Source organism: Papaver somniferum, chromosome 3 (genome assembly GCF_003573695.1).
Source record: "Papaver somniferum cultivar HN1 chromosome 3, ASM357369v1, whole genome shotgun sequence".
Classification (NCBI taxonomy): Eukaryota; Viridiplantae; Streptophyta; class Magnoliopsida; order Ranunculales; family Papaveraceae; genus Papaver; species Papaver somniferum.
Genome location: NC_039360.1, coordinates 76,425,589 through 76,440,279, shown reverse-complemented (window position 1 = coordinate 76,440,279; position 14,691 = coordinate 76,425,589). Strand labels below are relative to the sequence as shown.

At 37.1% G+C, this 14,691-nt stretch overlaps 1 protein-coding gene, 1 long non-coding RNA gene and 2 pseudogenes across 2 annotated transcripts; all 4 read left to right on the top strand.

Moving 5' to 3' along the window:
* The first annotated feature begins 1,993 nt into the window (after positions 1-1,993).
* LOC113359638 lies at positions 1,994-3,647 on the top strand (annotated as a pseudogene).
* Positions 3,648-4,305: 658 nt separating this feature from the next.
* Positions 4,306-5,086, top strand: LOC113361381. The gene is made up of 3 exons (XR_003365103.1): positions 4,306-4,373; positions 4,492-4,542; positions 4,794-5,086. It is a non-coding gene; the product is annotated as an uncharacterized LOC113361381 (long non-coding RNA).
* Positions 5,087-7,465: 2,379 nt separating this feature from the next.
* LOC113361380 (cytochrome P450 CYP736A12-like) lies at positions 7,466-9,560 on the top strand. The gene is made up of 2 exons (XM_026604638.1): positions 7,466-8,471; positions 8,612-9,560. The coding sequence occupies exons 1-2, from the start codon at positions 7,569-7,571 to the stop codon at positions 9,224-9,226; spliced, it is 1,518 nt and encodes a 505-aa protein (XP_026460423.1). The 5' UTR covers positions 7,466-7,568; the 3' UTR covers positions 9,227-9,560.
* Positions 9,561-9,869: 309 nt separating this feature from the next.
* LOC113356546 lies at positions 9,870-11,803 on the top strand (annotated as a pseudogene).
* Positions 11,804-14,691: the final 2,888 nt, after the last annotated feature.

Sequence of the window (14,691 nt, the reverse complement as noted above, 5' to 3'; positions counted from 1 at the left end):
CACAGACACGGGTTTTTTTTCATAACCAACCCCGCACCCCCAGCGGGCGGGTATGGACTACAAACCCACGGGTTTAGCTGGTACGGGCGGGTTTGGGTATCGTGGGCGGGTCTTGTGCAGCCCTATTCATATCATTCTTCAGAAACTTAAGAAATGTCTCCTGAAACTGAACTTTATTGGGTATTGATTGTATGTTATTGGCCCGAATATATTGTTCAAATGGAAGACTTTGTTGTTCGGTGTGCAATGTGTCTCTCACTGCCTGGATTTGGCCTGAGTTTAGAAACTGAACTTCATTGGATATATTGATTGTATGTTATTGGCATGAATAAATTGTTTAAATGGAAGACTTTGTTTCAGTGCGCACTCAATGTGTCTCTCAGTAGTATTTGTCCTGGATTTGGCCTGAATATGTTACAGGGAACTCTTGACTAGGTCAACGACAAGTTGACTTGATTTTTTTTTTGTTGCAAAAATTTAGCAACGGCCAGAAACTGTTGCTAAATTTAGAACCAAAATAATAAAACTGTGTTCGGCTAAGTTTAGTAGTTCTAAGTTTTTTGGTTCTAAATTTCGCAACTGCTTCGGAGCCAGCAGTTGCTAAACCTATTCGCAACAACCAAAATTGTTGTAAAGCCGAAAAAAAACACCCCGGTGATCCTAAAACCGTTGCGAAAAAAAATCGCAACGGCCTGGGGAGTTGTTGCAAAAAAAAATGCAACGCCACGTTTCTCAACAGGTACCTGCTGTTGCAAGTCCCTTTTGCTCTGCAAACAGCCGTTGTTATTCTAGAAAAATGGTTGGTGATGAGTTTGACATTTTTTGAAATGTCATTACGTTGAACACTTAACACTTTTTTTTTTTTTGTTCAGTAAAGTAAAGAATTTATTAGAAAAAGGAGAGCATGCAAAAGAGCAGCCAACCACCAAAATTACAATAAAACCAAAAGGAGGGAGGCCCTCAAAACAGAACTACCCTAAGGAGTTTCGAAAAAAAACATTCCTCCAGTGTACAATGACCTCATCGATTGAAATTCCAAACATGGAAGGAGAGTATCTAGCCCACTGAAAAATAGTTAACTTGATATCGTTGATGATGTTTTCAATTGTTCTTTCTTTGTTGTTGAAGACCCGATTGTTGCGCTCCAGCCAGATAATCCAAAAGATCGTGGCATACATACGCTTCCACACTTCCTTACCACATACCGATAAACGAGAGGTTGACCAGTTTGTTGTTATATCCATAGTAGAACCACTAAGATTCACCTGCCTGTTAGTTTCAGAGCAGAAGTAATTCCATATACACTTCGAAAGGACACAGTTAACAAAAATATGATCGTTTGTTTCCGCAACCATCTTGCAAAAACAGCATAAATTAACTATAGCATTGCCACTTGTAGAGACTAACACAAAGTTCCTTTTCTGCAGATTATCAGTTGTAGGGAGCCTATTGAACACTTAACACTTAAAAGGTAGAAAACTTCGTAGTGGGATTTACAGGCAACAGAATCAAATGTACCAGCAGAATGCAGCATCATTATATGCATGTAAGTGAATTAAGAATCCAATAGAAAATTCCGGAATAGGGAGCTAGACTCCAAGTCAAAACAAGAAAAAGCCGATTGGAGAATCAAGAACAAGTTAACATGCAAAATTAAGAGACTTTGATACTAACGATCAGTATTTATTAATTCCAATATGTCGTCTTCACAAGAGATCAATAGCATCACCATTGCCGTTCTTTGCCATAGTACCATTGTAATATAAGAATTTGGAATCTTCAGTCTTGGGCCATGCACTTGATTGTGTACTCTTAGCACTTCTGTTTTTTTGTTTTCTTTTAACACAAACCATGCATATAAGCACAATATTAGCTCCCCTCATTTTATACACCAAACCTCAGTATTTAATAGCTCACTTGACTTGAGTGTTTTGCACCTCTAAATCGTTCTTATTCTCTTGCTCTCTAAAACTTTGACCGTCTGTTATCATTCATGTCTTCCATAACATTTACATGGATTTCATCATTTCTTTTCCTTTTACTAGCTTATATTCTCCATGCCTACAAATCCAAATGCAATCACAAACATAAACCCTTACCTTCTGGTCCAAAAGGCTTACCAATTTTAGGTAACCTTCTCATGATAGGTGAATTCCCTCACCGAGATCTTCATCGTTTATCAACCCAATATGGTCCCATATTCTACATACGTCTAGGTTTCATTCCAACCATTGTTGTTTCTACCCCTCAAACTGCCGAGCTTTTCCTCAAAACTCATGATCTTAGTTTTGCTGGTAGACCCTTCAGTTCAGCAGCCAAAAGTATTTCATATGACCAAAAAGGCTTAACCTTTGCCACATACGGTCCATATTGGCGTAATATTCGAAAATTATGTATTTCAAAACTACTTAGTAGCAACAAAGTAGAGTCATTTAGATCCATGAGAAGTACTGAGTTAGGACTGTTTATCACATCCCTCAAACATGCCGCAATATCGCGCGAAATAGTAAATGTTAGTAATAAGGTTTTGTCTCTCAGTACTGATATGTCGTGTTTAATGGTATTTGGAAACAAGTCAATGAAAAGTAGTGATGATCATAAAGGATTCCAAGATGTGGTTCATGAGGGAATGAAACTTGCGGCAATTTTTAATATCGCCGACTATATTCCTTATATTGGTTTGCTTGATGTTCAAGGGCTAGGGAAGCGGATGAAAGAGGTTAGTAAAGTTTTCGATGAATTGTTTGAGAAAATTATCGACGAACACGTCAAAGTATTCGATAAGGATAATCAGAAAGATTTTGTCGATGTTATGTTGGCTTTTATGGACGAAAAAGATACCGACTTTTTTATCGATCGTTCCAATATCAAAGCGATCATACTTGTAAGTAACTTGTTATTATTACTACGCGAATTTGCTCTCTCAAAGTACAAGTTGTTTTTTCTATTTTAACTGTAGATAAGTTTCAAACTCAGGTGTTGGGTCGTATTTATTTTTCTTTTCATTTCTGGTCCTACAATTATTTGCAGGACATGCTGGTAGGTTCTATGGATACTTCATCAACGGCCGTTGAGTGGACAATATCCGCACTATTGAAGAATCCAAGAGTGATGAAGAAATTGCAAGAAGAGTTGGAAAGAGTCATTGGTTTAGACCGACTTGTGGAAGAATCGGATTTACCAAACTTGGAATACTTGGATATGGTTATTAAAGAAAGCATGAGACTCTATCCGGTTGCACCACTGTTATTCCCCATGAAGCAATGGAAGACACCATTGTCAATGGCTTCTTCATACCAAAAACTTGTCGCATAATAATAAACAGTTGGGCAATTGGACGTGACCCGAATTCATGGACAGATCCTGAAGAATGTATCCCAGAAAGATTCATGGAGAGCAGGATTGATCTTCGAGGACAAGATTTTCAACTCCTCCCATTCGGATCAGGTAGGCGAGGTTGCCCCGGAATTCAACTGGGTCTCCTAGCGGTTCGATTGATCGTTGCTCAGCTCGTTCACTGTTTTGATTGGGAACTTCCAAATGGCATGTCACCTGATGATTTGAATATGACCGAAGAGTTTGGTCTCACAATGCCTTGAGCTAAAAATCTACTTGCTATCCCAACAAAATATCGTCTTCGCAATTAAATTGAGTTGCACAATTAACAGTACTATGACTATCGATTGCGAATTCCAAAATGTCAGTTTTCACAAGAGATAAACATGGCCACTGTCTATTAGTGTCGCGTAACTTTCTTTGCCATTATGCACATTGTAACGTAGTACAGAATAATATGGAGTCTTCCGTCTTGGATTGTACACTTGATCGTATATGTGTGGCACCTACTTTTTTGCCCAAAAGCTGATTTGGGGGAAAATATCATTCTTACATAAAAATGAACAAGAAAAATGTGGCAAAAGATAATGAAGTGAAGTCGGTCACAATTTGGCCATACTCATGGAGCCCATGATTGGCCATAGTATTTCGGAAAAATTGCTCGGTAGGGCCGGCCGGTTGCGGTATCCTATCAAATGATTGGCCAAACCAATGTAGTCAATTTCGTCCGTACCGGCCGATATATCGGCGATATTACCGGTATCGGACGCTGAGCGATACGGAAATCCTAATATCGCGATACGATTTTTTACCGATAATATCGTCCGATACGGGAAAAACGGTACATCGATTTATCGGCGATATTCGGCGATATTTGGCTTTTACAGTAATTTATGAGGGCATTTTCGGAATTCTATGAGAAGGGAAGAAATTTAATCCCTAAATCCCATCGATACGCAAAGGGAAGAGATTTAATTCAGGTAAATTTGTTTGCAGGTTCTTCTTCTCCATCTTAATTGATTCTATCTTAACAAAAGGTTGGTTTTCATCATTAACAAATTAGTTTCTCCATCTTAATTGATAGTTCCATTCTTGTTAGATCTAATCAATTTATGTGTGTTCTTTCTGTATGAAACTATCAAACCAACTGTACAGATTCAGCGTATAGCTTCTCCAATGATTAACGTAAGAGCAGAATAAATCAAGGTACGGCTACTGCTGCAACTGTTTCATGAAATATTCTTAATATTTTGTCTAAATCTAGGCTACTGTTTCATTTCAACTCATACTTTGTAGTACAATCCATTGATTTAATTCGTAAATTCATTGTTGGATTTAATTCGTACAATCCATTTCATTTCAACCACTACTTTTGTTGTTATTTAACAGCAACAGAACACAATTGTGTTCCTTGATTTGCTCAAACCACTCTCCTATATATTTTATTTCTGTTGTAGGTTGTGATTATGGATTCTTCTAATGCATCAAATTCAAATGCCACAAACACTACCTGTGATTCATTGCCCTCTTCTTCGGCTACTCAAACTAAAGATCCAGCATGGGAATGGGGTGAACGCCAAGACCTAGCAAATCAAAATATTATTACTTGTTTGTTATGTAAGAAATTAATTCGTGGTGGTGGAATTACTAGGCTTAAGGAGCATCTTTTACATATTAAAGGGAATGTTTCTTCATGTCCAAATGTGTCCATTGACATTATGAACAAAGTTAGTCTGGTGTATTCTGTAAAGAGGACCAAAAATCTCATAGGGATAACATTGATTTGGCGTATCGGCGTGCAAACAACTCAAATGAAGGCTCTGATGCTGATACCGATGTTGAAGAACAAGAAGTTGAAATTGATGGCAATATGGGCAGTCGTGGTGCTAGTGCTGGTGTGGGTGCTAGTCAACTAGTTTCTCAGAATCAGACAAAGAGAAGAGGATAAGCCAAAGTAATAGTAGAGGTCCAATTGATTTATATATGAAGACAGACCACCAAAAAACTCAACAGGCCACTCTTGAAAGAGACTCAGCTGTGAAAGAGAAGTTAATTTTAATGTTGTATAATTTTGTGTGAAACAATATAAATTATAGATATAAATTTAGAACCGATATCTCCCCGATATTTGAAACCGAGATCTCCCCGATACAATGTTGTACCAGTGTACCGGTCCTCAGCCGAGACAAACCGGTATCCGATATTGACTACATTGGGCCAAACTAAAATTTTAAGCACGAAAGAAAAAAGTAAAAAAAGTAGAAATAAAATCTCCTTACGGTAAATTTGGATTTTACATGGACATAGCTGAGCAGAATCAGCGGATGAAAGAACATTCTAGCCGGACCTATTATCTACCCCTTCCGTCCCAAATCAATTGGACTATTTGTAATTTGCACAATTATTAAAGCAAGGAGAAAAGAAAAGTATGTGTAAGTATTTTTTACAATTATATCCCTATGGATGATAACTAGTAAAACTTAGAAATGATTCATCTCTTAAATCATATCACAGTTTTTCGTAAACTTTATGTCGTTGAAAAGCATTTTAAAACACATACGTAAAGAATATAAACATGACTATCAAATTATACATATTTCTTATAGTAACAATAATCAATTAAAAGTGTAGTTTTAGAAATATCCCTTGATTATAGTGAGATAGCTCAATTATTTGTGGGACAAAATTTAAAACCAATTAGCTCAATTAATTTGGACGGGAGGAGTATATATTTTTAAAATTGTAGCAGAAACAAATGTCCTTGCAGAATGCAATCATCAGTATATGCACGCAATAGTGATGTGATGAAGTTAGAACAAGAAAAAGCTGACCGGAGAATCAAGAAGAAGCTTACATAGGAAATAAAGGGACTGTAAAATTCCATAGTTAGATGTCGTCTTCACTAGAGATAACATCAGGGTTATGTTGTGTAACTTTCTTTGCCGTTATATAAGACTTTGGTTATGTTGTGTAACTTTCTTTGCCGTTATATAAGACTTCCGAGTCTTGATTGTATTCAGCAGAAGATTCCACTAAAACAATAAGATGTGTACTGATATTAGTATCTGTGAAAGAAATTACTATCAGGGACGGCCAGGAGTCTCTCGCCACACCTAATAGAAAATGCATCAGGACGGGACGAGCCGAAGCCGAAGCCGAGCCACACCTAATTAAAAATGTATCAGGACCGGGCGAGGCGAAGCCGAAACCGAATCACACCTAATTAAAAATGTATCGCGACAGGGCTGGGAGAAGCTCCACAACACCTAATAAAAAAAATTAGCCAGAGCATATAAAATATGGTTAAAATAAGAAAAAAAATACACGATGCGAAGCACGGGCATAAAATCTAGTTAGAAGGTAGTAAAGGTAACAAAGTCGCGTTAAAAAGTTGTGGTAGAAACAAAAGTATAGGCAAAATGCAACTATCAATATACGAAAAATGGGTCATTTGTCCAAATATTTTTAAATCACGGTTCAAATGGACGAGTAAAAAATAGTTTGGGTGAAATGGCCAAAAAAAAATAGTAAGGATGAAACTGGTTTCAACCTAGCTTAAATTTAAAAAATAGCAAGGATGAAACTGGATACATCCTGTGTAAATTAAAAATAAGAAAAAATATTTGAAAATGGGCACGATGAAACTGGTTACATCCTGCCTATTATTAAATTTTTGTCCATTTAAACAGTATCAAAATCTAACTGTCCATTTCACCCAATAAATTATTGATTTTGGTCTTTTTAACCAATTTTGTGATCAATATATGCCCGTTAGCGACTTAAGAGTCCAAGAGTGGAGGCCGGCATTAGGAGCTAGACTCCAAGTCAATACAAGAAAAGGCCGATTGGAGAATCAAGAAGAAGTTAACATACAAAACTAAGAGACTTTTGCAAAAAAAAAAATAAAGAAGAAGAGACTTTAATACTATCGATTCATATTTAGTAAAACCAAAAATGTCGCCTTCACGGGAGACAGCATCACCACTGATTAGTGTTGTGTAACTTTCTTTGCCATTGTACGCATTATAGTACTCCTTAGTCCTGGACCATACACTTGATTGTATATTGGTGCATGTTTATTTATTTTTTAACACAAGCCATGCATGCATCTAAGCACAATTTAGCTCCCCTCACTCTATATATCACACTCCAGTATTTAATAGCTCACCTGACTTAGTTTTTTGCACCTCTATATCTTTCTGTATTTTCTTGCTCTCTGATACTTCGCCTGTATGCTATTATTCATGTCTTCCATGACTTTTACATGGATTTCGTCTTTTTTTTTTCTTTTACTAGCTTATATTATCCATGCCTACAAATCCAAATCCAATCACAAACATAAACCCTTACCTCCTGGTCCAAAAGGCTTACCAATTTTAGGTAACCTTCTCATGATAGGTGAATTTCCTCACCGAGATCTTCATCATTTATCAACCCAATATGGTCCCATATTCTACATACGTCTGGGTTTCATTCCAACCATTGTTGTTTCTACCCCTCAAACTGCCGAGCTTTTCCTTAAAACTCATGATCTTAGTTTTGCTGGTAGACCCTTTAGTTTAGCATCTAGATATATTTCATACGACCAAAAAAACTTAACCTTTGCCACATACGGTCCATATTGGCGTAATATTCGAAAATTATGTACTTTAAAACTACTTAGTAGCAAGAAAGTTGAGTCATTTAGATCCATGCGAAGTACTGAATTAGGATTATTGGTGACATCTCTCAAACATGCCGCAACTGAGTGTGAAATAGTAAATGTTAGTAACAGGGTCTTATCTCTCAGTACCGATATGTCGTGTTTAATGGTATTTGGAAACAAGTCAATGAAAAGTAGTGATGATCATAAAGGATTCCAAGATGTGGTTCATGAGGGAATGAAACTTGGGGCAATTTTTAATATCGCCGACTATATTCCTTATATTGGTTTGCTTGATGTTCAAGGGCTAGGGAAACGGATGAAAGAGGTTAGTAAAGTTTTCGATGAATTGTTCGAGATGATTATCGACGAACACGTCAAAGTATTCGATAAGGATAATCAGAAGGATTTTGTCGACGTTATGTTGGCTTTTATGGATGAAAAAGATGCCGACTTCTTTATCGATCGCTCCAATATCAAAGCGATCATACTTGTAAGTAACTTGTTATTATTACTACGCGACTTTGGTCTCTCAAAGTACGAGTGGTTTTTTTTTTTTTTTTACTGTAGACAAGTTTCAAACTCAGTCATTATCATATTTATTTTTCTTCTCATTTCTAAAATTATTTGCAGGACATGATGATAGGTTCTATGGATACTTCATCAACGGCGGTCGAGTGGACAATATCCGCACTATTGAAGAATCCAAGAGTGATGAAGAAAGTGCAAGAAGAGTTGGAAAGAGTCATTGGTTTAGACCGACTTGTAGAAGAATCGGATTTACCAAACTTGGAATACTTGGATATGGTTATCAAAGAAAGCATGAGACTCTATCCAGTTGCACCACTACTAGTTCCTCATGAAGCAATGGAAGACACCATTGTCAATGGTTTCTTCATACCAAAAACTTCTCGGATAATAATAAACAGTTGGGCAATTGGACGTGACCCGAATTCATGGACAGATCCTGGAGAGTTTATCCCCGAAAGATATATTGAGAACAACATTGATCTCCGGGGACAAGATTTTCAACTCCTCCCGTTCGGATCAGGTAGGCGAGGTTGCCCCGGAATTCAACTGGGTCTCCTAGCGGTTCGATTGATCGTTGCTCAGCTGGTTCACTGTTTTGATTGGGAACTTCCAAATGGCATGTTACCTGATGATTTGGATATGACAGAAGAGTTTGGTCTCTCAATGCCAAGAGCTAAAAATCTACTTGCTATTCCAAAATATCGTCTTCGCAATTAAATTGCGCTGCACATTTTAACCATCGATTACTATTTAGTGATTCCAAAATGTTAAGTCTTCACAAGAGATAAACATCACCACTGTCGGTTAATGTTGTGTAACTTTCTCTGCCATTATGCGCATTATAACATATAGTACATGTAAGAATTTGGAGTCTTCAGTCTTGGATTATACACTTGATTGTATATTTTGTGTCCCTTATCTTTTGCCCAAAAGCTGATTTGGCAGAAGATATATCATTCAACAAAAATTGAATAAGAAAAATGTGGCTAAAGATAGGGAAGTCGGTCACAAATTGGCCATACTCGTCGACCCCATGATGCGTACTGATACTATTTCGGGAAAAAATTGCCCGGCAGGGCCGGCTGTAGATGAATAAAGATAAAAGCATATCGAATCTCCTTCATCATATTTGGAAATAGTAGAGCAGAGACTGTACATGTTGTCTTCACCGGAGATCACATCACGGTCATGTTGTGCAACTTTCATTGCCGTTATATAAGACTTTGGAGTCTTGACTTGTATTCGGCAGAAGATTCCACTAAAACAACAAAATGTGTAATGAAGTTTCAATTTTTATTTTGACAAAAAAAAATGTTAAACCTCAATCTCTCCATAAGGAAATAAAAGAAATAATTGAGCTAAAAATGGAACAGTTCTAGCTAGAACTCCGTACTCTAGTGTAGCAAGAACGGTGAGCCTCTCACGACAAAATATATCATCTACAGACTTGCTATATGCGTACCAAGTGTCATCCTCGTCATCGTCATCCTCTTCCACAGTATGTATGGTTACGGGATCACCATCAACAAGAAAACAAAATAAAGTCTCATCTTCTGCGCTCCTCTCTCTGCAAAAAAACCTCAACTGTGCGTCAATGTATTCTTCCATAGCTGTTACATGGATTTCATCTCTTCTCTTCTTTCTCCTAGTAGCTTATTATTTAATTCACACCTACATATCTAAATCCAGAAACAAATCGAAACCTTTACCTCCAGGTCCAAAAGGCCTTCCGATTGTAGGAAACTTTTTCATGTTAGGAGAAGCCGTTCATCGGGATCTCCATCGGTTATCGACCAAATATGGTCCGATTATGTCTTCGTCTAGGATCTCTCCCAACTATTGTTGTCTCCTCTGCTGAAGCTGCCGAACTTTTTCTCAAAACACACGATCTCAACTTCGCTAGTAGACCTTTCAGTGCAGCTGCCAAGTATATAAGTTATGATCATAAAGGCTTTTTCACTGAATATGGTCCGTACTGGCGGAACGTTCGTAAATTAAGCACGCTAAAGCTGCTTAACCATAACAAAATTGAGTCTTTCGGGTCCATGAGAAGTTCGGAGATAGAGCTATTGATAACATCACTGAGAGATGCTGCAAGTTTACATGAAGTAGTAGATATTACTAGTAAGATTTTTGCTCTAAATAAAGATATGTCGTCTTTAATGGTGTTCGGAAAGAAGCGTGTGGAAAGTGACCATAATAAGAAGTCGTTTCATGAAGTTGTGCAAGAAGGAATGAGGCTTGCTGCGGCTCCAAATTTAGCTGAAATATTCCTTTTGTTGGTCGATTTGATCTTCAAGGTATAGAGAAAGGAATGAAGGCAGTTAGTAAAGTTTATGACGCTATGCTTGATAAGATTATTGATGAACATGTGGAGGTATTTGATAAGGATAATTTAAAGGACTTCATCGATGTCTTGTTGGATTGTATGGCATCTAATGACACCGAATTTTCAATCGGCCGATCCAATATCAAAGCCATCGCTTTGGTAAGTGTGGTCTTTTTGGCCATGTGATACAGTGGTAAAGTCACACACCAGTGGTATGAGTTCAAAACTCGCCAGCATAAAATTCTTTACCGTTCAATTCTTTTTTTTTAATCTTTGACAGTTTTCCATTTTCCCTGATTTTGAGAAATAATTAATTTTGACCATTTGATGCAGGACATTCTCTTGGGATCAATGGACACTACAGCTGCTGCGATTGATTGGACCCTGACAGAGATAATCAAGAATCCAAAAGTAATGTGAAAAGTCCAGGATGAGTTAGAGAGAGAGGCCGGTTTGGACCGTCTGGTCGAAGAATCAGATATACAAAAACTTGAGTACCTGGATATGGACGTGACCCGGTTGCACCACTTCTACTTCCTCATGAATCAATTGAAGATTGCCAAGTTAACGGCTTTTTCATACCCAAAATGTCTCGAGTAATAATCAACAGTTGGGCAATTGGACGTGACCCGCAAACGTGGACTGATCCTGAAAAATTCATGCCAGAGAGGTTCATGGGAAAGGATATAGATGTTCGAGGACGTGATTTCCAACTCCTTCCGTTTGGGTCAGGTCGTCGAGGTTGTCCTGGATTGTCGTTAGGCTACTTGGTGGTTCGATTGGTTGTGGCGCAATTGGTTCATTGCTTCGATTGAGAGCTTCCAAATAATATGTCGCCTAATGATTTAGATACAAATGAAGCATTTGGTATCGTAATGCCAAGAGCCAAACATCTACTTGTCATTCCAAAGTAACGTCTTAACAGTTGATAAATATGTAATAATCGATAATGTTTGTGTGTAGGATATCATCATTGGAATTGTTTCTTTGTAAAATTATGGACTTCCAAAACACCAAAAGGCTAGAACTGAACTTAGAATCTAAGACCAAAAAAGTTCGAAATAACAGTCAGACAAAAAGGTCTTGCTACATTAATTGACTATATTGCTTCTACGGCAGGGTTATGGAGCAATTATTCTGTACCCTTGTTTAAAATACATTAGTAAAAGATAAACCCAAAAATCTATATGAGATTATTTTGTACCATCGTATGCAAATCATAGATATTTGAGTACATGAATGTTGGTGAATCATAAGTTCGGTTGGGAACAGTTCATGAACCTGGTTGGCGAATCTTGGTGAACTGAATTTATAGGTTGGATTATTAATTGGCTTCCAGTTCACGAACCCAGTTCACGAACTATGGTTAACTGAGTTCTGGAGTCCAGTAGGATTGGCGAACTCGATTCACGAACCGTTGCACCCTGATTGTGAACAAGCCCTACGGTTTGTACCAACTGTCCTGACAATGTTTAGCAGATGCTCAAAGACTTATTATTTTAAAATGTTTAGCATTGCTAGCACTCTCTTAAACACTCCTAAGGCTTCATTAATTTCTTAGGTGTTTAAATGAATATCAAGTAACTTTTAGTTTTTTGGCTAACTTGCCAAACTGAACAGTCATTTTGCGCGGTTACTAAACTCGGTCTAACTGAACCTATGTGTATAGTCTTTTATTGCAGTTTGAAGACCTATTTTGTTTTCTTGATTCTCAAGTTATCTTAGCTTGAATTCTAAACTGAAAATTATAAATAGAGCATCTCTGCCAACTAGGAAAATCAAGCCCTGACACTTTGTGTCCTAGTCGATTCAATAGACGCCTCTATTGACCTTTTAGGTCTACAACTAAATATACTTCGCTTGGGGATTCATGAAGTCATGTTTGAAAATCTTTGATGGAGCATTGCTCGGTCGAACTCACAAGTGTTGCCATCTCAATCTTGTAGTGTCAAATTTAGTTGTCAAAACTTTATCTTGATTTATATTTTGCAATTAGTTTAGTCTCCTACTAGGATAGAAATATAGTTGAGAAACAGTGGATCACGACAGTCATCATTGCGTGATCAACCAAAACTTTTGGATACCTTTATTAACCATAGGTAAGTGAAGACTGAACCACCTATTTCTCAAGTTATATTCACTTTTCTATCATTGAGACGTTCTCGTGTAACTAATTAGACTATCATGCATATCCAAGAATTTCGAGTCAAGTTTATATTGATAATTAGTCCTCGAAATATAATGACTAAGCTTAATGAACATTTGTTCATACTAAATGAATTTCGGTTAAGGACAATTTATTGTCCGCAATCAAAATCATAATTGAAGTTTTATCTTCTAAAAATAGCTTGGAACAGTGATGTGTGTTATTGATGTTATTCGAGAATGTTTCGAATCGATTTAGAGACAAATACAAAACTACTATAGATTCTGAAAAGATGAGGGTGCCCAAATATACCTCAATCTAAAACTTTTCCACCTATAAGTCCTTTCTCCGAAAGTGATTGTTTATGGACAGAGTCGAGACAATACAACTAATCGGTTCACACTTCGTGTGATCGTCTATGGATACGAGATCGAGACAATACGACAACAAGATAACTTGTGTGATTGACTATGGATACAAGATCGACACAATACAACAACGAAGTATGTTCACTTGATAAATGGTTCAGACTCAACCAAACACAATAAGATTACTATCAAGTAAATAGGAATTAACGTTTGTGTATTTTACTTCTAATTATAATAAAACAATTATAATCACAGAAATAGAAAAGTAAAAGACACATCAAGATTTTGTTAACGAGGAAACCGCAAATGCAGAAAAACCCCGGGACCTTGTCCAGAATTGAATACTCTCAGGATTAAGCCGATATACAAAATCTAAACCAACTTCGTATAGTTGAGACCAAACAACTAAACCTATAGTTCACCTAGTTCCTTTTGTATCCATGCGCCTCCAACTTGCAATAAGTCACGCACTTGGAACAATTCCTTTAGTTCATATTCCAAACAGTAAAGGAACAAAAAATCTATGCGGTAACAACTCTTTTCAACCAAGCGATATGAGTTCGACAAAAGGATCTTCCGTTTATCCCAATAAACTCCTTTGTCAGGTCCTTAGATCTATCCAATAACAACTACCAAAATAATTGTCAAGATTTTGCAATCAATACTTTGAATCACAAAGAATTGTATTGACGCTGATCTACTCAACTAATCAATCAAATCTACCGCAAGGACAAACCGATTATAGTTGGATCTTCTTTACCCGAAACAAGTATTGTGCACACCAAAGATTATGAACCAAAATCAGAAATCTTCTTCGTCTTCAAATCTTCTTAGATCTTCAATAAACACCTGCACACAATCAACATGAATCTCTTGTGATCAATCACACACAGAACAGAGTCTGTTAATAATGGATTATCACAAGACGTCTTTAGATCTACAAACAGTCTAAAGATTCCCGTCGAAACTTCGATCTAGTTTGAGTGAATCTTATATCAGAAGAGAATATTCTCATGCATAAACAAACTAGGTGCAATCAAATTTCAACAACCATTAGTCAATCAAATCAATCGAAAACATTGCATAGGGTTTGAGTATTTTTTCTTATATTTTTTACATTGGTTAAATATTGCAGGACCTGCTAGGTGTTACAGGCAGATTAAGAACAAGCCTTACCCAAAGTCAAGGTACTGTGTGGTGTACCTGACCCAAAGATTAGGATTTATTATGTTGGCATGAAAAAGAAAGGAGTTGATGAGTTCCTTTCCGTGTCCATTTGGTGAGTTCCCTTTCTGTGTCCATTAGAATTTATGATGTTGGCAACAAGTACATGACCAAG